A 24,960-nucleotide genomic window follows, 5' to 3' on the forward strand; every position below is an offset into this window, starting at 1 on the left:
CTCTAAAAACTATGGCGGCGGGGGCGGGGGGGAACTCCAGTCATACAACTAGCTAGTGGCTCAGCCAGAACTAGAAATCGAAATTACAGCTAATTTCATCAGTCCACAAATCTCTGCTCTCTCACATGATCCCATTCTGAAGGTTCTCTGTTAATAATAACAATAAAAAAAATTACTGATTGTTAAGAAAATCCAATGTTCTTAAATCCAAAGGCACACAGTACAGAATATTTTTATTCTGTTCATAAACCTACTTTATAAACCTCTAGTTTATTATGACTAACATTAATGCTAACATTCAAGTTGGCTTTTTAGAAATCTGGCAGATACTTCCTCAGTGCTATTCTGGTATTCAGAATTTAAATTATATATATTTTTAATATGAAGTAATTTAGAATACATAAAAACACCTCCAAAACTCAGTATGTCAATAGTTCAGAAACTTTCTCCCAATTCCTAATTATGCCATATCAAAATAAACTCTTAGGTCACATTCTTTAAAAAAAAAAAAAGCCTTTAAAAAAAAGTCATGTTTATAGGATTTTTTTGATGTTGAAAATGGCAAAAGTGCTGGAAATAGTTTTCCTTTATTTAGCCCAAGAAAAGGTGGGCAATAAAAAGGGTTTGAAATGTTATGAATTACCTACAGGAAAAAGGAAGATAGGAAAAGAGAAATAGATGTGGTGGTGGAAAAGTAATGAGCCTTCCAAAAACTTTGGTATCACAGCCTGTTTTCTTTCATAAAAATCTATTTTATTTTTGTATCCTTTATTAATTTTGGTCAATAATGATTCAATTAAAAATACCTACTGAGTATCTGCTATGGTCAAGGCACCTGCAGCTAGGCACTAAAGGGAATATGAAGATGAGTATTACAGTCTTGGCCCTAAAGAAGCTTTTAATATCTTATCAAATACCAGCTATAGAAAATACATTAAAAACACAGTGAAAATAATATTAGATTAGCTATCACGGGGCTTAGCTTCTAGTCTTAGCTAAATTAATTAACCATATAATATTTAGAAAATCACATTCTCTTTCTGTTTCAATTTCTCCAAAGATACTTTCTGTCTCACAGGATTTTTTTTTTTTTCAGGCAGGGTCTTGCTCTGTCTCCCAGGTTGGACTGCAGTGGTGTGAAGGCAGCTCACTGCAGCCTCGACCTCCAGGTTCAAGTGATCCTCCCACTTCAGCCTCTCAAGTAGCTGGGATGAAAGGCACGTACTACCACACCTGGCTAATTTTTAAATTTTTTGTAAAGACAGGGTCTTGCTATGTTACTGAGGCTAGTCCTCCTGGCCTCAAGTGATCCTCCTGCTTTGGCCTCCCAAAGTGCTAGGATTACAGGCATGAGCCACCGAGGCTGGCCTCTCATAAGGTTTTTTTTTTTTTTTTTGAGATGGAATCTCACTCACTCTGTTGCCCAGCTGGAGTGCAGTGGTGTGACTTCAGCTCACTGCAATCTCTGTCTCCTGCGTTCCAATTATTCTCCTGCCTCACCTCCTGAGTAGCTGGGACTATAGGCACATGCCACCACATCCGACTAATTTTTGTATTTTTAGTACAGACGGGGTTTTACCATGTTAGCCAGCTGTTCTTGAACTCCTGGCCTCAAGCAATCTGCCCACCTCAACCTTCCAAAGTGCTGGGATTACAAGTGTGAGCCACCAAGCCCAGTTTCTCTCACAATATTTTTATTAAGGTCATATACAATAATCTCTCAGCAATGCAAAGGGGAAAAATGGCCTTAGTACTGGTCTGAGAGATGTCTACTTCCCCTCATTTTGTTTCAATCCTCGTTTCTTGTCACATAACTTTTATTTTGTCCTTTTGTTTAAAAGTATATATTAATACACATTCATAGTAGAAAATTTTGAAAAGAAATGCATAAAGAAAAAAAATCATCTATAAACTGAATACCCAAAGTGAGACAACCACTACTAATATTTTGATTTTCTAGTCTTTTACTCTTTCAGTTTTTTCCCTAATGCATCTCTCTCATGCTCTCGATCAATCAATACTTAATCATACATAGGTAACCACAGATATCATACTGAATACACAGCTTATGCACTGAATCATTTTACAGTCTATCAAGCATTTTCTCATTTCACTATTCTTTATAATAACTGTTAATGGTTTTGTGATATTGTATTATACAGACATATAAAATCTCATTTAACCATTTTCCTAATATTGGATAGTTGTTTCCAACAACTTATTTGCGAATACTAATAAAGCTGGTGTGAAAATCTTTGTATGTGAATATTAGCTACTTTCCAAATTATTTCTTTAGGGTAAGTTAAAATGTATGAACACTGTAGATCTTAGGAAATATACTCGCAAACTGTTTTGCAGGAGGGTTAGTAGTAATTTACATTCCCATCAGTAGTAGCTGACAGTGTCCACTTCATCAGCATAGAGTATCACTATTTAAAAATACACGCACACTGGGCGAGGTGGTGCACACCTGTAATCCCAGCACTTTGGGAAGCCAGGGCAGGTGGATCGTTTGAGCTCAGCCTGGGCAATATAGTGAAACCCTGTCTTCACAAAAAATAAAAAAATTAGCTGAGTATGGTGGCACATGCCTGTAGTTCCAGGTACTTGTGAAGCTCAGGTAGGAGGACTGCTTGAGCCCAGATCAAGGCTGCAGTGAGCCACAATTGCCTGGGCAACAGAATGAGACCCTGTCTCAAACAAACAAACAAACAAAAATAAATAATACACATACACACACACACACAAACACACACACACTCTCTCACACACACGTAAAACTTGGTGATTAGTTTCCTATTCCTGTTATAACAAATTACCACAAACTTAGTGGTTAAAATGATACAAATGCATCATCTTACAGTTCTATAAATCAGAAGTCCAACATGGGACTCCAGGGCTAAAATCACAGTGTTGGCAGGGCTGGGCTCCTTTCGAAAGGCTCTGGAAGAGAATCTGTTTCCCTGCCTTTTCCAGCTTGTAGTGGCCGCCCGCATTTGTTGGCTCAAGGCCCCCTTCCTGTTTTCAAAAGCAGCAACTGTAGTTGCTGGAAAAGGCAAGGAAACATTCCTCCGACTTCTTCTTCCTCGCATCTATCAGCCTTTCTCTTTATGATTTTCCTTTATTTTCATGTTCGAAAAAAATCTTTCCCATGTGGAGATCAAATAAATATCCCCATATATTGTTTCTCAGCTAAATATGTAACCATTTCATTTTTTGAATTTATTTTGATACATCGTATGACACGAGGATACCAAATGGTCTTTTCCTTCCAAATAGGTAGCCAATTTGCTTGTGGCAGAGATGATTAACTATTATCCTAGTGTCATTCTGTTTTCCTTCTAGTTACAGAGGACCTTAAATTCCTGCAGGAGTAAAAGTGCCCCTCATAGCTAGCTGGGGCCTTGTTATTACTAAGTTCAGGCCAATGAGACTAGAGCAGGAAGACCTCAAGGTCACCTCCATGAATAATGAAGACAACTGCTTCCCTGTGCTCTGCTTCTTCCTTTGGGGTGCAATGTGACTACTGTGCTGATGAACTGGCTGTTTACTATACTGTCAAGGTCATCTACCCGGGGAGAAGGTAACAAGACAGAGGGGACCCAGGTCCCTAGACGACCTTGTAGATCAGAACTGCTACCTGCCCTGGCCCACCTGCTTACTCTGGACTATTAAATAAGAAAGAAATACCATCTTGTTTGAGCCACGCTATTGTGATATCTCTTCATTACAGCAACTTAACTTGTCCTCCAATTGAGAAATTAGCTCAAGAATTGGGGTGCTGCATTCACAAAGGCACAAGATGTTGGCACTGACTTAGTGGTCAGGCTGTAGGCAGGTGACCTGTGGCAGCAGCAATACCACTGCTTGTGATGACCTGGGATTGGCTAGAAAAAAATCAGAACATTACTCTGTGTTTCCTGCCCCTTACTGAGTTTAGGATGGCACAAGAGAGATATAAAGAATTAGCTGGTTTGCAAGCAGAGATGGAATGGACAAGAGCTCTGCTAAGACAGTTTCTCTGCCCGAGGCCTGCAATATAAATTTAATGAGAATCCAGAAATTTGAAGCCTCAGGTTGCTTCTGAATCCAAACGGCAGGAAATAAAATGTGCTTTGGAGCCAGTCTAGCAGCAAAAATTAGGTTAAGGGTGTTATTTTTCTTCCCAGGCCTACTTTTTTCAGATGGCATCAAGGTAAGGCTACCACTAAATTGAGAAAATCTGCGATGGGTACCCAAGCTGGTAAAGGAAAGAGGAGATTCAACAGGTGTAAGAACCATTAGCAGAAGGAGAAATATTTTGGCATGGCTACAGTTCCATGGAACCTACCTGATATAAATAGACCAAAAGACTACTAAGCATATGAGGGAAGCATATTGCCAAGATACTACAAAACACTTCTACCAAGGTTTAAGACTGCTTGATCCCTAAAGTAATCTTCAGGTTCCCAAAGCATCATCAAGCAGAAGGTGAAATGTCCAACAACCACTTCAGGTGTGGTCACTGGGGATAATGGACAAAAAAGAGCCTTCCAGAGGACAAAGCCAAAAGCCACAAACAATAATCAAAGAAATTACTCTCAGAGAGCCACAAAGATCTGATAGAACCCAGAGATTCTGGATTCTGAGCTGGATACACTAATTGGACAGGACTTCGAGTCTTCTCCATTGAGGAAGGATGAATGTGTTCTCTGCATGGGAAGAGGGGAGTGCATGGACACATGGAGGCATCTGACAGCAGAGACTCCTAACTGTTTCCGCCTATTTATTCTCCCTTTCTTTGTTTTGGTATGGCATCCTTGAGTTTAACTACATACACTGCTGCTGAGCTGCTTTTCCAATCTCTCTTCCAGATCCACGTGACCAAGTTTTAAGTCTGCAACTGATGAGACATGGCTAGCAATGACAAAAACAGGCCAGGCGTGGGGGCCCACATCTGTAATCCCAGTACTTTGAGAGGCTGAGGCAGGCAGATTACTTGAGGCCAGGAGTTCGAGACAAGCCTGGCCAACATAATGCAATGCCATCTCTACTAAAAATACAAAAATTAGCAGGGCATAGTGGCAGGTGCCTGTAATCCTAGTTACTCAGGAGGCTGAGGCAGGAGAATTGCTTGAACCCGGGAGGTGGAAGTTGCAGTGAGCCAAGATCATGCTGCTGCACTCCAGCCTGGGTGACAGAGTGAGACTGTCTCAAAAAAAAAAAAAAAAAAGAAGATGCGGTCACCTGCCTTGGATATCTCACTTCCCCTCCTGTGGGCTGGAACGACAGCCAGATACAGACAATAATATCACCCTAGGAGATGCTGGAGCAACAACAGAGAAGCGACTTAGGTCCTGGAAGACCTTGCAGAACAAAGCTGCCTACTTCCCTTGAATAGTCCACTATCGTTCGGACCAGGGGTGTCCAATCTTTCAGATTCCCTGGGCCACGCTGGAAGAAGAACAACTGTCTTGGGCCACACGTAAAATATACTAACACTAATGACAGCTGATGAGCTAAAAGAAAAAAAAAAATCACACAAAAAAACTCATAATGTTTTAAGAAAGTTTACAAATTTGTTTTGGGCCACATTCAAAGCCATCCTGGGCAGCATGCATGCCGTGGATTAGGCAAGCTTGTTTTAGATTGTTTCTTGAGAGAAAAATGAACTACTACCTTATTGAGCCTCAATATATTTGGTTTCTTTGTTATACAGCTCAGTCTGTACTGATACTAACATATACTGTCAATAAATGTTGACTGTTAAATTATAAATTTAAACGATGAAATCTGAGACTCAACAATTGTTAGCCATGTCTACTATGTCCATTTTTCTATTCAGTTTTCAAAAATGCTCATGTTACTTATAAGTTATCTATTATATTTGCAACACCATTTCTCCTAGTTTGCATTTTAATTTTATAATCTGTTTTGAAGCATAAAGCCGCAATATGTTGTTAAAATGTTAGCCTAACTCTAACCCAAAAACCCTTTCCCTTTGTGATTTGTGTGTTTGTTTGTTTTTGTTTTTGAGACAGGGTCTTGCTCTGTGGCCCAGGCTAGAGTGCAGTGGCGTAATCTCGGCTCACTGTAACCTCCACCTCCCAGGTTCAAGTGATTCTCATGCCTCAGCCTCCTGAGTAGCTGGGATTATAGGCATGCACCATGCCTGGGTAATTTTTGTATTTTTAGTAAAGACTAGGTTTCACTATGTTGGCCAGGCTGGTCTCCAACTCCTGACTTCAGGTGATAAGCCTGCCTCGACCTCTCAAAGTACTGGAATTACAGGCATGAGCCACCACGCCCTGCCTTTATAAACCTTTTTACTCCCTTTTTTTCCCTGCTAAGTGCTTATCATGACTGATCATCTTTTCTTATCAATCTTTCTTATCTGAAGTCCATCTGACCACTATGCAGAAATACAGTCATGAGTTTTACTTGCCTTGAGTTGCCTGCAGTTTTAAGAGTCAAATTAAGGCAAATAGACTCATTAGAGGCTAATCCTTAATCTGCTTTACAATAAGACATTAAATGTATTATGTGATTATATTTTAGGATGGACAAGCACAAAGCTATTTGTTTAATCAATTATTATTTAAAGTGAAGATGGGAGGTAGTTCTCAAATTTAAATGAGTATAAGACTAGGGAACTAGGAAAGTAGTTGTCAAATTTAAATGAGCATAAGACTAATTAAAATAACTTGTTAAAACTGCTCATTCTCAGGGTTCACTCAAAAGCCTTACTCAGTGGGACTGGGTTGGGGCCCAGGGATCTGTATTTTAATAAGCAGGTAGTCTGTGAATTATATTTTAGAAGACATTGATATAGGGGAATCTGAATCTTCTGTATTTTACTGAGAAGAGTCTTAGTTGTTAAATCTACCAATTGCTCCTTTTTACATCAAAAGATTCACATTTCTATGCTGGGGAAATTTATATATAACCCCTCCTTCTCTTTATTTTTCTCATTATTAAAGCTCTGAGGTAGTGATTTTAGTTTTACTTAGCTAGTGCTTTCAGTTAAAAAGGTAATATAGGATGGGTACGGTGGCTCACACCTGTAGTCCCAGCACTTTGGGAGGCTGAGTTGGGAGGATCACTTGAGCCCATAGTTTGAGACCAACCTGGGCAAAATAGTGGGACTTTGTCTCTATAAAAAATTTAAAAATCAGCCAGGCGTGATGGCACATACCTGTACTACCAGCTATGTGGGAGGCTGAGGAAGGAGGATCCCTTGAGCCTAGGAGTTTGAGGCTGCAATAAGCTATGATCATACCACCACACTCCAGCCTGGGCCAACAGTGTCTCAAAAAAAAAAAAAAAAAAAAAGGTAATATATGCACATGGTAAAAATATTCCCAAAAGTAGTAAGAAAAGTAAATGTCCTTTCCACCTCAGACTTCTATTCCTCAGACGCTCTCCCCAGAAAAAAACCAGTGATACTCTTCCCATTTTTTTCTAAGTAAGAACATGCTAAACATAATATTCTAAGGTTTGCCTTTTAACTTAACAATATATTTTGGAGATATTTTCATATTAGCACTTATAGGACTTTTACTTCCTTTTCACAGTGCAATATGATTCCATGATATACTGCATCATAATCAGTCCTTTGCTGAAGGCATCTGGGTTACAGCCAGGCTTCTGCTTTTACAAGCAAAGCTGCACAAACATGGTAATTCTTGCAAATTCATAGAGCTTTATATGTGGGCTAATTTTCCATAAGTGCAAATATAGGTGTAGGTTAAAGGACATGCATATTTGAATCTGGTAAATACTGCCAAAGTGCCCTCCAAATAGAATGATGTCCCAAACTGCTCACACATCAGCAGTGTCTGTTTTTCCCCACATCTCAGGCATAGCACATTATGAATTTTTTTTCATCTTTGCCAGTAAATAGACATTTGTTTGCTATTTTAATTTTCATGTATTTAATTACAATGAAAGTTGAATATTCTCCTGAGTTCTCTCAAGTTCTCAAGAAAGAACTCTCTTGAACATCTCTTGAGTTCATGCCATTTATATTTCAACTTCTGTAATTGCTTGCTCATATCCATTACCTATTTTCCTCTTGAGTTGCTATTTTGCTTATTGATTTCAAAGAACTAAGGGATTACTCATTTGTCTTATTGTTGCAAATATTTCCCAGTTATCTTTTGACTTTGTTTTGCAGTATATTCAATCATAAAGATAATCTAAATTTTTACATAGTCAAATGTATCAAGGCTTTCTTTTATGGCTTCTGGGATTTGTGTCTTAATTGGAAGGCCCTCTCTACCCTCAGATTCTGTAAAACAGTCATGCTCTAATACTTTTGTGATTCATTATTTACATGTAAGTCTTTGATCCAACTGGGATTTACTAAGTGGTTGGGCAGGGATCTAGGTTCTTTTTCCTATTTATTCATATAGCTAAGCAGCTGTCACAAAATCATTCACGAAACAATTCACCTTTTCTGTTAGGGTCATTTTAAACATAATCCTGTCAGCTGCAAATAATTTCACAATGGAAATCACGTCTGTAATCCCAGCACTTTGGGAGGCCAATCAGGTGGATCACAAGGTCAGGAGATCGAGGCCATCCTGGCTAACACAGCGAAACCCCGTCTCCACTAATAATACAAAAAAATTAGCAGGCGTGCTGGTGGGCGCCTGTAGTCCCAGCTACTCAGGAAGCTGAGGCAGGAGAAGTGCTCGAACCTTGGAGGTTGCAGTGAGCCGAGATCGCACCACTGCACTCTAGTCTGGGCGACAGAGCAAGACTCCGTCTCAAAAAAAATAAAATAAAATAGAATTTCATAGTGGAGTGTATTTCTAGAAAATCTATGTTTACTAGAACCAAACTATTTAATACATGCTGGTAAACATTAACTATTGTTAATATTAATGAAAATTACACCGAATTGAAAGATAATGTGGTGTGTATTGGCACATGTTTACCTGTGTAATAAACCTGCACATCCTGCACACGCAACCCGGAACTAAATAAAATTTTAAAATATATATGGCATGTGTTATGGGAATCATTGGATATACCTATGATTAAGAGTAGATATAACTTATTATAAGTTCACCCTCTAGAAGTCCTTAAGTTGTTTACTGGGAAAACAATATAATATTTCACACCACAGAGTAAGCGCTCATTGCAATAGAGTGATGGCATTTACAATTTTTGGGGGTATTATTTGGCTCCAGATCATAGAAGAAAAAATGCTTTATAATTTGTTATTCCAAGTTCCTTATTTACCTAAGAGAAACGTGGCAAAATAATGTTTTTCCTGAATTTTCATCGGTACTATGCAAATAAAAGAAATACTGATACTATATATAAGTAGAACACCATTAGGAAGAGCTTGTCAGAATGCTGCTATTCTCATGTCTTGATACTTCAGGGAGCTAAGATACAGGAAGTCAAGGGTGCAGGGGAGCCATTCCAAAAGGCTGGGTCAGAAGCTCAAAAAGTTCTGAATGAAACAAGGCCACAAAAACACAGACTTTTAAATGCTTGTTTCAACACTGGCGGAGACTGAAGCTTAAAAGTGATGGCTACAGACTCGATTTGTTGAAAATACATGTTCCAAGTGTAGCATTTTCATTTTAACAGCTGCATCATGCATTGTTAATAATACTGCTTAAAAGAAATGCTTAAAGACTACAAAATGAAGTCTTATTTCAAGGGGTTAATACTCCTGTAGTCTTCATAGATGAATGCCTAAGATTGAAAAATCAATTTATACACTCTTTTTATGAAAGATTCAATCTCTGAACTTTTTATTTCTACTTCTTACCTGTTCTACATTTGCTTACATTTCTTTATGAATTGTTTCTTTTTCATACCACCTTCTCCAACAAGATGGACAGTCAACTCTATTATTCCCAGAATTTTATATCTGGAAAGGATATAAAGGGATATGAGACTGGAGACAAGTAATAGTATGCATGGCCCAAAACAGAAGAAAAGCTAGCAAAAATAATAATAGGCACTTTTTTTTTGAGATGAGGTCTTGCTATGTTGCCCAGGCTGCTCTCAAACTCTGGGCACAAGAGATCCACCTGCCTCAGCCTCTCAAAAGTGCTGGGATTACAGGTGTGGGACACTGCACCTGGCCTTAATAGGCATTTTAAAAGAAAGCAGTGTTGAATTTAAGCTTACATGAAAATTTGTACTTAAAATCTGTGGATGCTTGAAAAAATACACCTCTGCGTGTTTGAAAAATTAAGAGCATCTGAAATACAATAATGAGACTTGTGTTAAAATCTAACTCAGAAGGATGGAAAATTATGACTAGCTTTCCATAGAAACCTAGATGACTGTACTATCTCCCTTTTAAAATATGAACCCTTGTACCCTAAATTTTCTAGAAAGAGAACACATTTTGAAAATTCAAAACTGAACATTTATTTTGAAACTGAAAAATTCTGTTCCAAAAGAAAGTCAACATCTTGTCCCTGAAATCCACTCTCCCCGACTTCTACATTCCCCATCTGTTAATGGAATCGCCAATTTCAGAGTCCCTCCAGTGAAACTTCCAGCATATCAACTCCCATCTCTTTTTCTCACATTTTCCCTCAGGTCTCTGCCACCCTTTCTATTACCCCAGCTTCCCACAGCATGGAATCATTCTGGACTCCTTTCTCTTACTCCCCATATCTGGTCCATCAGCAAATGGACCAGAATATAATTATATTTTGAATATTCAAGATGATCAGAATTTGATCACTTCTCACCACTCCCACTACCACTACTATGGTCCAAGCCACCACCATCTCTCACCTGGTTTATTGTACTCATTTCCCAACTTTCCTTACTTATGCCCATGACCTCAAGCTTCAGTTCATTCTCAGTGGAGCAGCCGAACACCATGGCACTCTCAGCTCAAAACCTCCAAAGGTTTCCTAGCTCAGAAAAAGCTGAGGAGATGACATGGTCTTAAAGAATCTGGTCCCACACTCCCACTACCACCCCATAACTGCTCTGACCTCATTTGCTACCTGCCCTTCCCATGCCACACCAGCCTCCCTGCCAGGCATCCCTGTCCCTCTTCTGCCCTGAATTCTTGCGGTTCTCTCTGCATATAACACTTGATTCCTAGATACTGCATCATCTATTACTTCTGTCAGGTTTTTATCCCAAAAGGTGATCTTCCCAGTTAGGTTTTTCTTTCTGAAATCTCACCATCCTTTCTTTGCCTTTTCATATTCTTCTTTCCTATTTTACCCTCCCTGGCACATACTATATATTTTACTTATTTATCTAGTTTATTGCTGGTTTCCCTGAGTGGAATGAAACTACATCACATACACAGTATGTAATGTAATGTACATTACATAGTAAATTACTATGTACTTGTAAATGTACTACGTACTATGTAACGTACTATGTAATTTACTACATTACATAGTAATTTTTATCTGCTTTGTCTTCTATCATATTCCCAATGACCACAAGAGAGGCTGGCACACAGTAGAAGCTCAGTGAATTCTGTTGAATGAATGAATGACCTAATAAATGAACCAACAAAAGAATGATTCCAGCTTGGGGTCCCACTGTATCATTCCAGGTCTTCTGCCAGCAATCTCTACCCCTTATAATCAATCCAACATGTCTCAATCCATAGTGAATATAACACAGATCTGAAACTAGCGCTCCTCTGATTAAGAGCCTAAGGGTCTTCCCACTATCCAGTGAGTAAAGTGCACTGTTAATAACATAGGATGGCATCAAGACTCTTTAGAATCAAAATATCACCTTCTAACCTCATCTCTTTATATCTCATTTTTACACCTTAATCTGTAGACCAGTATCTCTCGAACTTGAGTAATTTATGGGTCCTTCTGAAAGGGAAAAAATTTCTCAACACATTCAAGGACCCCAGTCTGGGAAACACTAATTTAAGAAATTGGCATCCTGGTCAACAAAAACATCTTTTTATTGCATATTATCACTGGTAAAATAATATTGTATTATAACCAATATAAAAACAAAATTTAAAACCTTTGTATACCTTACACTCTCTAAGAATAAATCCATGGTCCCAGTTGCAGAAAGGCTGCTATATACAAATAAGACTACCTATCCACCCCAGAGAAGACCTATGCTTACCTGCCTCCATGGCTTCACTCTTGCTAGTCCCCCATCCCGGAATACCCTTCCCCCGACTATAGTTACCAACATTCTACTCATCATTCAATGCCTAGTTTAATTACCACCACCTTTATGGACTCCTCTTTTTGATACCTGCAGCCAAAACTTCCACTAGTCTCTTGGGGCAATTTTGTATTTCTTCTGTAGCATTAACTACACTATTATATAAATAGTACGTTATACTATTATATTTACAAATGGTATGTTATACTATTATTTTCTCATGATTATTGTTCCTGAATAATATGAAGATTAACTTACCCTTTTTATTTCCACAACAACCAGTATAGCGTCTTCCATATGACAATAAATGTCAATTAAATTAATCATCATATAGGGTAAAAAAATAAACGCTTCTATAAATATGACCCTTTACTGATCTTCTTAAAATTTTATTTATTTATTTTTTTTTATTTTTTATTTTTTTTTTGAGACGGAGTCTCGCTCTGTCGCCCAGGCTGGAGTGCAGTGGCCGGATCTCAGCTCACTGCAAGCTCCGCCTCCCGGGTTTACGCCATTCTCTCGCCTCAGCCTCCCGAGTAGCTGGGACTACAGGCGCCCGCCATCTCGCCCGGCTAATTTTTTGTATATTTTAGTAGAGACGGGGTTTCACCGTGTTAGCCAGGATGGTCTCGATTTCCTGACCTCGTGATCCGCCCGTCTCGGCCTCCCAAAGTGCTGGGATTACAGGCTTGAGCCACCGCGCCCGGCCTCTTCTTAAAATTTTATACACAAAATAAAATGAAAAATGAGAGAGAAATGTTATTGACAGGATTTACCTTCTTTTAAGCATTAAGTCTGATATAGGTATGCATCTTAGACCAGTTCCCAAAACCATAAGGAAGGATGTCAGGAGCACAGTTATCCGGAGACCTAAAATGAAAAAAAAAAAAAATTGAAATTACCTTGATTTTCTCCTAAGTCCACTGTTAAAAATAAAGATTACTTTTAGTCAATCATACTGACATTATATGCTAATATTATGGCTTTTCTGTATAACTTTAAAAATGGGAGGCCGGGCGCGGTGGCTCAAGCCTGTAATCCCAGCACTTTGGGAGGCCGAGGCGGGCGGATCACAAGGTCAGGAGATCGAGACCATCCTGGCTAACACGGTGAAACCCCGTCGCTATTAAAAAATACAAAAAACTAGCCGGGCGAGATGGCGGGCGCCTGTAGTCCCAGCTACTCGGGAGGCTGAGGCAGGAGAATGGCGTGAACCCGGGAGGCGGAGCTTGCAGTGAGCTGAGATCCGGCCACTGGACTCCAGCCTGGGCGACAGAGCGAGACTCCATCTCAAAAAAAAAAAAATAAATAAAATAAAATAAAATAAAATAAAAATGGGGGAAAAAAAGACGACGAACTGTACATGCTGAAAATGAAATGATGGGCTGGGCATGGTAGCTCATGCCTGCAATCCTCCTTGCACTTTGGGAGGCCCAGGTGGGCAAATCACCTGAGCTCAGGAGTTTGAGGCCAGCCTGGGTAACATGGTAAAACTGTCTCTACCAAAAATTAAAAAAATTAGCTGTTTGTGGTGGCACACACTTGTAATCCCAGCTACTTAGGAGACTGAGGCATGAGAATTGCTTGAACCTGGGAGGCAGAGGCTACAGTGAGCTGAGATCGCACCACTTCACTCCAACCTGGGCGACAGAGTCAGACTCTGTCTCCAAAAAAAGAAAAAAGAAAATGAGATGATTCTAACTTTAATGGAAAACAGGAATGTTCATATCAAAGACGGAGGAAGAAGTTCTATTAAGTTTAATTTTTCAAGAGGAATGTCTAAAATGTCCCATTCAGATATAATACTTAAAAATATGGCAAATAATTTTAAAAGACTAGATATTTTAGTTTTACATCTCTAATAGAAAAATTTCAATTTTCAAATGTAAGCTGCTAATAAAAAAAACTCTTAACTATCCCTAAAAAGTATTTTAAGGTGATAGATCATTGCTTTAAGATTTCTCAAAAATGACAACTAGGGAACTACATATTTTATAATCAGAACAAGCTAATGCTTGTTAAAGGGTCATAGGAAGTGGTCCTTTAGAACTCTGATTATCAATATAATCACAGTCTTTATTTTTTCTTGATTTATCTGATGGTTTTCATTATAAAATAATGCTTAATAATGTTAAAAAATCATGGCTTAGGACTTTAGAAGACAATGTGGATCAGATAGTTTTTTCCCGTTGTATTCCAAACACAACAATTACTTTGAAAATGTATGTCAGTGGTTGTTCACACAGAGGGCAAAATATACAAATACAAAAATAAGATAATTAGAAATAGACACAATATTCCAGCTATGGCAGAATAATCTAACAGAATTCTTTCTTCCTACTGTTGGAATGCTACACCTCTGTTAATACTAAATTAACATATCTTACTGTTTGTGGCAGTCACATCATATAGGTGGTTCACAATAAGTCTATGGCAAAGGTGGCCACATTGCTTCAAATTTTTCCCAAATCCAATATCACCTCGAAACCATTTCACACAGAGAACAGACATAAACTGATTAATGTAATATTTCTTTTTTTCCCAGGGCTCGCTCTCTCTCTTTTGGCAGAGGGTACATGGTTAAATGTTTGGTTTTCAAAGAGCTATTCTGCTTGAAGGAAACTGAAAGTCAACAAGACTATAATTATGCAGATCAAACATAGCAAAGAAAAGAAACTTGAGATCCACATCAGGCACACACGCTACGTTAAGGACAATTTGTGATATGAACTGAATTACTTTATAATATTCTCATATAATCTGAATATGATTAATACAATTTACCAGAAGGAATACCATAGGGAACTGTGTTTCTTGGTAACAAGTAATGCATACATACTGCTCATTTACTGCTTCTACTAACAGAATACAGACTTTGAAAATCACATTACAGCCACAGGAAACAGAGTACAATTAATAAAAAGTACACACATGGTCATAAATATCCTAAAATCACAAGATGTTGCTCTTATAAGGATATACTGGGTACCCTACAAGATACTGAATAGAATTTTTATAGCTTGGGGACCATAAGGCTTACATTCTACATGATACGTATTTTTTTCTAAAGAGTTTGTTTGCAATTAAGGTAAGCAGACACCAAGTAAGCAGTAAGGCATATTGTTTATGGCCATATGGTCCAATAACCAGGCTTCTTATTGTTACTGCTAAAGGCTACCATACTTCACTCAGTTATGCTTTTTATCAAATATTTGACAATACAACAGCTAATATAAACTTTTAAGAGTAAAGAAATTGTGAAAAACTGCTTACTAAAGCAACCTCTGGTCAGGCACCGTGGTTAACGCCTATAATCCCAACACTTTAGGAGGCCGAGGTGGGAGGATCCCTTGTAGCCAGAAGTTTGAGATTAGCCTGGGTAACATAGTGAGACCCCATCTCCACAAAAATACAAAAATGAAAAATAAAGCAACCTCACAATTACAGTGTGGTGGCTTTCTTGCATATTTTTAATTGCTGCCAAGTGTTGTTTAATCTATCCCAGCTGACGATCTTGAATAAAATGCTTTCTTCATGTCACTCACATCTTGACAAGGCATGACTCTATAATTCCATGTAATCAAAAAGATATCAACTCATCAAGGGAGAGGAGTTATGAGGACCCCAGGAGAATAGCCTTATATAGTTTGGATATTTGTCCCCACTCAGGTCTCATGTTGAAATGTAATCCCCAATGTTGGAGGTGGGGCCTGGTGGGAGGTGTTGGGATCATAGGGACAGATCCTCGTGAATGGCTTGGGCCATCCCCTTGGTGATGACTGAGCTCTTGCTGAGTTCATAGGAGATGAGATCTGGCCCTTTAAAAGTGTGTGGCACCCCCCCTCCCCCACTTTCTCTCTCCTGCTCCTGCTTTCACCAAGTGGCATGGCTGCTACCTCTTCACCTTCCATCGTGATTGTAAGTTTCCTGTGGCCTCCCTGAATGATGAGCAAATGCCAGCACCATGTTTCCTGTAAAACCCGCAGAACCATGAGCCAATGAAACCTCTTTTCTTTACACATTACCTAGCCTCAGGTATTTCTTTATAGCAACGCAGGAACTGCCTAACACATTGGCTTCTGAGACATATAGGACTGCTACATAAATAGATCCCAACTGATTACAACAGTAATAAGATGTAAGTGCAAAAGCCATCTGTGAACAATTTCAGAAAAACAAACATTATTGAAAATAAAAATATTTCTTTTCAAACACGGCATCCAACATTCAGAATGCTTCCTTTCAACAGATGCGATAACTCCTTTTGCTGGGGACCATTGAGTGTAGGAATGGAAGCCTTCACTGCAGATGTCTCAAGAATCAGGCTGCAGGGTTGACTAAATCCCTCCCGCACAACCCACACATCCATAGTGGAAGCATGGAAAGTTAGCAACAGGCACAGAGCTCACCTGGTAAGACCACCCCCTTCCCTGGCTCCACACTTCCACCAACTGAAGCGAAGATGAGCTCTGCTGGCTCTGGGGCAGATCCTCTTTTCTCTGCTCACAACCCTCACAGCCTCGTCACCCTAATCTGCCTTGGAGATTGTCAGAACTAATGACATCATGCCTGTTTTTCCTGTATAAATGAGACACAAAAGATTCAAGATTCACAGGTCATCTTTATCCTGATAGGGCTTTATATATCCCCTAATGAGACCTCATCTCTGCCACCTACCTCCTCAACCCCAGAAACCTACCTCTGTGCCTTCTGGAGTGCTCAGGCATAATCAGTGGAATCACTACCTTCCTGAAGCTCTTCTCCAAACATTCTCTCTACCTTCTTACTCCCACAGAAATCCCTTACATTGCTCTCCCTGCCACTTCCAGATCATTCCTACTCTCTCTGCCCACAAGTTACCTGGTCTTTTTTCTCCCCATGCTTTTAAGAATTTCTCTTTATCACTGGTTTTAAAGAAGTATGAACATGATGTGCCTTGGTGTAGGATTCCTTATGGGTCTTCTCCTGGGATTCTTAAATTTCTTAGATTTGTGGGTTTATAGATGTCATTAAATTTGGAAAATGTTCTGACCATTATTTCCTCAAACATTTTTTTTGCATCACTCTATCTCACTCCATGCTCTCCCTGCTTACTTTTCTCTCTTCTCCTTCTGAGACTCCAATTACATGCATATCAGTCCACTTAAAATTGTCCCACAGCTCACTGATAACTCATGTTTTTTGTTTGATCATTTTTAGTCTTTATTTCTCTATGTTCCATTGTGGATAGTTTCTAGTGCTATATATTCAAGTCACACTGACCTTTTCTTCGGCAATGTCTAGTCTGCTGTTATATCCTGTCTAGTATATTTCTTTCATCTCAGACATCGATTATATTTTTCACCTTCCACATTGATCACATTTTTCATTTCTAGAAGTTCAATGTTGTTCTTTTTTTTTTTTTTTTTTGAGACGGAGTCTCGCTCTGTTACCCAGGCTGGAGTACTGTGGCGTGATCTCGGCTCACTGTAAGCTCCGCCTCCCAGGTTCACACCATTCTCCTACCTCAGCCTCCTGCGTAGCTGGGACTACAGGCACCCGCCACCACACCCGGCTAGTTTTTTGTATTTTTTAGTAGAGACGGGGTTTCACCGTGTGAGCCAGGATGGTCTTGATCTCCTGACCTCGTGATCCGCCCACCTCGGCCTCCCAAAGTGCTGGGATTACAGGCGTGAGCCACCACGCCCGGCCCAATGTTGTTCTTTTCCTGTCCTCTTTGTCTCTCTTTAATGTGTTCACGCTTTCTTTCTTCTATCTTCTTGAACGTTTGTAGTATGTTTATAGAGATTTTTCCATTACAGGTCTTGGGAACACGAACTATTCCCAGCCTGTGTAATCCTGGGAAACTGTTCTGCCTGTTCTTTTTTGGCAGTTCTTCCTCCAGTCTTGGCTAATTTCCTCACATGTATCCTCTGATCAGTTTTCTGCTGAAGACTCAAGAGGAACACCCTGCTGATCCAGAACATTCTCTGTGAAGTTTCCTCCTCCATTGTTTTCTACCTTAAGAATTCTAGCTATGTTGGCCTCTTCGAATTCTCACCTCCATCTCCTCAATTCAGGAAAACTGCTGGGCTCTGAGTGAGCTCCCCATTTCTGTGCTCCTGCCTGGCAATTCTCTCTGGATGGTAAACTGAAGCAGTCATAGGGATCACTGCCCTGTCCTGCCCTGCCTGTCGACCAATGTTTGAAAACCATTGTTTTACGTATTTTGTTTTGTTCTAATATTTATTTATTATTATTTTTTAGAGATAGGGTCTCACGATGTTGCCCAGGATGGTCTTGAACTCCTGGCCTGAAGTGATCCTCCTTTCTCAGCCTCCCCAGTGGCTGGGATTAAAGGTGTGCCATGCCCAGCTCCTGAAATTTATTTAGTTCCACATATTTTGATTCCTTATTTTTCATTTTTAATTAAGATAGAAGGGTAAATTCAGTTCCCATTACTCCATCATGGCCAGAATAGCCTTTGGTCTAATTTTTTCTGACTAATACCCACTGCTCCTTGCTGTGGTTGTCTACAGACCACCACACACTTGCCTCCCGGTTATTCGCCTTCACTGCTTAAAGATGTCTTGGCTCATTGTTACTCCTCAGGACACTATCCTTTCATAAACCTGGTGATTTCAATATCCACTAGATGATCCTTTCAGTATGCTGGCCTCTCAGATCTCTGACCTCTTGTTCCACGGTCTGAGGTAGGCTCTTAGCCCTACCTCAGCCATCCACGCTTTTATTTATACTCTGACCTTATCTTTACCATAACTGCATCCGTGTCATAATCTCAATTTCCTTTTTTTTTTTTTGAGAGACATTTTGCTCTTTGTCTGGAGTGTAATGGTGCGATCTCGATCTCGGCTCACTGCAACATCTGCCTCCTGGGTTCAAGCAATTCTCCTGCCTCAGTCTCCCGAGTAGCTGGGATTACAGGTGCCCGCCACGAGGCCTGGCTAATTTCTTGTATTTTTAGTAGAGAGGGGGTTTCTCCATGTGGCCAGGGTGGTTTTGAATTCCTGACCTCAGGTGATCCACCTGCTTTGGCCTCCCAAAGTGCTGGGATTACAGGCCATAATCTCAATTTCAAGTACCCCATTCCTCAACCATGGCCTCCTCTCTTTCCCATTCATTCCCTCTAGTAGTCTAACAAGAACAAATTCTTGATTCAATACGGAATGACAGTTTGGGAGCTTGCTATTTCTTCTCAGCCACCTCATGTGTTTTCTTTGTCCTCCTTAGATTCCATGGTCCATTGTCAGATTTCTCTCTACCCAACCCTCTACTCTTGGTCTGCACTTTGTCAGTCCTATTCACCTGGTAAAACTGCAACTCTGGTTAAATCTCTCTGCCAACTCTGCCCATGCCTGTACTTGCCCAGCAGAACAGGCTGGAGGGAAACACACAACCATGCTGACTGGTCTCACTTCAAATTAATGATCAGTCACTGAAAGCAGCCCTCAGTGCTACCCAACAATCCTACTACAACTTCCTAAACCATGTGTCCTTCATTTTTCTATAAAATAGTTTCATAATTTATCCTCTCTCATTTGTTCCCTATTTGTATCCTCTCTCTCTGTTCCCCTATTCAGGGGATCATTTGTATCCTCTCTCTCTGATCCCTTATCAGGGGATCATTCTGTTTCTTATTTTTCTGAGGGGAAAAAAGCAAAGATAACTTCTACAAGTTCTTATCATCCATCATCTGCATCTGTATGTGTATACTCTATCTTCTTTCCTGTTACTACTAAAGAATCAACTGTCAATGCTTCCATCTAAGGCCAACTTGTCTACCTGTGCCCTGGAGGACTGCATCCCATCTTGCCTACATGGCTACAGCAGATCCTCCCTTTCCCTCCGGCATCATCAATTTCCCCCCTTTTATGGAACTGTTATGATGTTGCATTACATAGATATGCTTTAGTATCTCTTACCGAAAAAAGAAAAAAACAAAACAAAACCCAAACCTTCTTAGTACCCACATTCCCTCTGGCTACTGCCCATTTCTCTGCTGCCCTTTATGGCATAACTTCTGGAAAGAAATGTCTACATTCACTGTCTTTGATTCTTCTCGTTGTATTTTATTTCAAACTCACCACATCATTCAAGGGAGATGATTCTTTTAAAGAACACCAAAAGATCTCCATGTTGCTAAATCCAGTGCTCTATTCTCAGTCCTCACTAGCTGGTTCTTTCTCATCTTCCCAACCTCTAAATGTTGTAATGCCCCAAGGCTCAGTCCTCTATTCCAGGGAAGCTCCACCCTTCTCCACAGGTGATCTCACCCAGTCCCACAACACTTTTTATATATATTTTTTCTTTTTCTTTCTTTCTTTTTTTTTAAACCAATAAGAATGAGCTTGAACCAGACCCATGACTTTAAATACCATTGTAGGCTAACAACTCCCAAATATACTGCACAGGCCTCTCCCCTTAACTCCATACTTGTATATTCAATTGACAGTTTAATCTGTCTACTTGGATATCTAACAGGCATTTCAAATCCCTGATCTCCATGCCATCTGTTCCAAAATTGCTCTTTCTACAATCTTCCACAAATCAGTAAATTGAAGCTCTATTCTCCCAATCAGTAATACTAAAAAGTTGAGAAACAGCTTAGACTCGTCTCCTTCCTTCACGCTCCACATCTCATCCTTCAACAAATACTGGTGAATCTACTTTCAACACATATCTGCAATCTAACCACTTCTCAAATCCTCCACTATCACCTTAGTCAAAAGCCACCATCAGCTCCCATCTGGGTTATTCTACTAGCCTAACTTGTCTCCCTGTTCTGGCTCTTGTCCTAAAGACAAGAGCATAGTCATTGTTTTACTCTTCCACGTAAAGCCCGTCAATGAAGTGAGGCCTCCTCACTCGATAACGGCTGAGATGCCATTTAAGAATGACTTACAGGGCCCTGTATCTCCTGGCCTCTCACTGCCTCTCTGACCTCATTTCCTACCACTGTTTCCCTCACTGGCGCTACTCCAGCCACAAAGGCCTCGCTGCTCTTTCCTGGATATGCCAGACAAGTTTGGAATCTTTATCTCTGCTGTTCCCTTTGCCAGAAACAGTCTTCTCCAGAACTAACATGTCAGGTGTCATTTTTCCTTCAGGTGTCTGCTCAAATACCCCTTATCAGTGATGCCTTCCCAAAACCCTATATAAAGTATAATACCACCTTATCACATTCCCTTCCTCCTTTACATTGCTTTTCTCCAAACCATGTATCAATATCACCAGGTGACATACTAAATATTTGCTTTTCTTGTTTGCTGTCTTGATCTCCTTATTAGGAGGAGGGTCTGTGAGGGCCATATCCCCAGTGCATGGAACACACTGGGTTGCTATCTCCTTGAAACTTTTAATTAGCTTCGAGGGCACACTTGGTCTTGGCTCTACGATCTCTCTAGCTAGTCCTTTTCTGTCTCCTTGCTGGTAAATGAAAAAGGGTGGGAAGGTACAAACCCATTTTAGGAAGATAACCAGTCTTCTATGCTAATCAGGCTGGGGCTTGAGGCAGCACAAAGACCAAGAACCACCTACCCTCCAGGGTACAAGACACTTTAGTGCCTTGCTTGAGCCTAGGAGTTCAAGACCAGCCTGGGCAACATGGTGAGACCCCCGTCTCTGTAAAAAATACAAAAAACTAGCCGGGCTTGGTGGTGCGTGCCTGTAGTCTCTGCTACTCAGAGGCTGAGATGGGAGAATCACCTGAGCCAGGGAGGCTGAAGTTGCAGCGAGCCAAGATCACACCACTGTACTCCAGCCTGAGTGACCAAGGATGCCAGAAGCAAGAAAGAACTTTCTTTCTATGTATGTAGATGGAACACCTGTAGCAGGAAAGCCAACATATAAAAGTGTATTTGCTTTCTTCTACTAAAAATGAAAACTACTTCCTAATAGATTTTTTAAAATATATTTTTAATTGCTTCAATCAAAGGAAAATATAAAACTGAATTCACCATAGAGTCACAAGAACTACTGAAGAACTGAAGTACCTTATTTTATAAAGTGAACAGGTAGTTTCTAATTTATCCTGCCACGGATGGATAGTAGGTACAATTATAATAAGAACGGTGCAAATTAACATTTTTCTACCATAAAAAACAAGGTTGGCTAAATTTGGGGAATAATACTGAAAAATGCTCCTGATAAAAATAAAAAGAAACTACAACACAGCATTTTCCCCTGAATTTAGCCAAACTTGTTAAGGGAATGACCAAGGAATTATCACAGATTGGAGGAAACTAAAGAGAAATAACAACTAAATGCAACAGAAGACCGCAGACTGAATCCTGGAACAGAAGAAAAATACATCAGCGGAAACAAATAAAATCTTTTTTCTTTTTAAAAAAATATTATTGTAACATTGATGATAGGTAAAGTACTTCTTTGGGTTTGTTTGTCTGTTTGTTTTGAGACAGGGTCTCATTCTGTCACCCAGGCTGGAGAGAAGCAGTGGAGCGATCATGACTCACTGCAGCCTCTACTTCCTGGGCTCAATTGATCCTGGCCTCCCCAGTAGCTAAGACTACAGGCACGTACCAACATGTCCGGCTAATTTTTGTGTTTTTTGTAGAGTCGGAGTTTCACCATGTTGCCCAGGCTGGTCTCTAACTCCTGGGCTCAAGTGACCCACCCACCTCAGCCTCCCAAAGTGCTGAGATTACAAACGTGAGCCACTGAGCCCAGCACAAACCCAAGGAAAATCAATATTTAGTTTAAAAGCAAACAACAAAAACCCAAAGAAAATCTCCATTTGGTAGGAGAAGCCCTTCCTCGGTACCTAGTACACATCTTCTGCAAAAGTATTTGCTCTAGCTGGAAGTTCTACAGCTGTCAAGACACACCCATTCAGGGCTGGATATCTTTGTTAGAAGGTCCTTCCTTGTATTGCTTTGGGTTACATTCCTTTGTAACTTGACTCAGTCTAGTTCTTCCTTCTAGAACTACACATAAGTCTAATTCCTCTTTTACTTGATCCTCACAGTCTATATTTTGCCTCAAGTTTCTTTTTGAAGTGTGATATACCCAAGTTCCCTTCACTTTACACATCATGATTTTTATACCCTTTATCATTCTTGTTGCAGAACCTTCAAAGTTCTGCAGTTTGTCAAACGGCCTTCTCAGAATCAAGCTCAGAACTAAATACTAATGTAGAGCCTATCAAACTATTTCGCTTCTTGTTTTGGACACTATGCTTCTATGCCTAAAACTGTCCTTTCTTTTTTAGCAGCTACATTACATTGTTGATCATTAAGGAATTTACAATCAACTATTCCTTAGTCTTTTTCACATGGATTCCAATGAAGTAATTCCAGTGAAGGAGGAGAGAAGGAAGCATAGCTACTAACATGGCCCTGCCATTATTACTCTCTTAATAACCAACTAATTTTGAGTGCTAACTACATGCCAGACAATTGCAATTCTATACCTACCCACACCTGACTTTTGCTGAGGTCTGAATGTGTTCCCCTCAAATTCATATTTTGTTTATTTATTTATTTTTCTGAGACAAGTCTTGCCCTGTTGCCCAGGGCAGAGTGCAGTGGTGCCATCACAGCTCACTCCAGCTTCGACCTCCTGGGCTCAAGCAATCCTCCCACCCCAGTCTCCCAACGTGCTGGGATTACTTGAGCCACTGTGCCCGGCCTCAAATTCATATTTTGAAATCTTAACCCTCAAAATGATGGACTAAGAAGGTGCAGACTTTGGAAGGTGATTAGGTTATGAGGGTGGAACCCAAGTGAAAAGGATTACTGCCTGTATGAAACAGACCTCAGAGGGATCCCTAACCCCTTCTTCCATCTTATGTTATAATGAAAAGACTACTGTGTAGGAAGCAGGCCCTCACCAGACACCAATTTTGCCTGAGCCTTCATCTTGGACTTCCCAGCCTCCAGAACTGTGAGAAATAAATTTCTGTGTTTATGAACTACCCCGTTTATGGTATTTTGTTATAGCAGCTCCAGTGAACTAAGACAACCTTCTAAATCTGACTAAAGAACTCACTGCAACAAAACTTATAAAACGTTGAACAGAAACTGTACAAAGTAGCTCCCAAGCATTATTCAATTAATAAATATAAAATCTGGCACAACAGCCTCTTGAGGGTAGACTGTCACTACTAATCATTTATCCATACTTATGTGGTACGTATGCCTTGATTCTCAGTCCTATGGCTTTTTTTTTTTTTCTCCTCAGAGAATCACACTGGCAAGTGGTAAAGAGAGATGTCCAGGGTACCATTCTAAGAAAGCATCTTCACTCATCTGCAAGCTTTAATTGAAAGTCACAAATCTCAACTGAGAAAGCCACATACACACATTTTAAAGCTGCCGAGCACCACCTTCCAGAAACCAAAGTGTCAGATCTGAGTTTCCCAATAGCTCTTCCTGGGCTGGAGTCATCTATTACACAAAACCAACTCATTATTTCCTTACATCTGGGCACCATCAATCTATTTTCCGACCTTTTCACCCTCAACATCCCCAAATCCCTTTGAAGTCAAAGCATCAGTCATTTTTGTCAGGTGTAAAACACACTGCACGTGCACGGGCATGCTCTGATGTTCACAATATGTAAAAACTTGAACATTTAGAGATCGCTTAAATCCCTGGTGTTGCATAAACGGCCTGATAAAAACATACATATTTGCAAGGTAGCCTACCCACATTTGTCGCTTTGGGGACGGCGGGTTCCTAAATCAGAAATGGAATGCTAGCAACACTCCATCACCTCACACAACCCCTAAGCCGCGGCCAAGGGAGGCGGCTGGCAGGCCTGGAGCGCGGGCAGGCGCCGGCTCCCCGAGGAGAGACAGCGCGGGCTGGCGCT

At 40.1% G+C, this 24,960-nt stretch overlaps 1 protein-coding gene across 1 annotated transcript in view; it reads right to left on the reverse strand.

Annotated features, from left to right (window-relative positions):
- SLC49A4 (solute carrier family 49 member 4) overlaps window positions 1–24,960 on the reverse strand; it is an 86,266-nt gene that overhangs the window by 60,562 nt on the left and 744 nt on the right. The window contains exon 2 of the mRNA XM_033211018.1: window positions 12,906–12,999. Within this exon, the coding sequence (XP_033066909.1) occupies window positions 12,906–12,999 (94 nt within the window). The remainder of the gene's footprint in view (window positions 1–12,905; window positions 13,000–24,960) is intronic.

Source organism: Trachypithecus francoisi, unplaced genomic scaffold, assembly GCF_009764315.1.
Source record: "Trachypithecus francoisi isolate TF-2019V2 unplaced genomic scaffold, Tfra_2.0 Lachesis_group0, whole genome shotgun sequence".
NCBI classification, from domain to species: Eukaryota; Metazoa; Chordata; class Mammalia; order Primates; family Cercopithecidae; genus Trachypithecus; species Trachypithecus francoisi.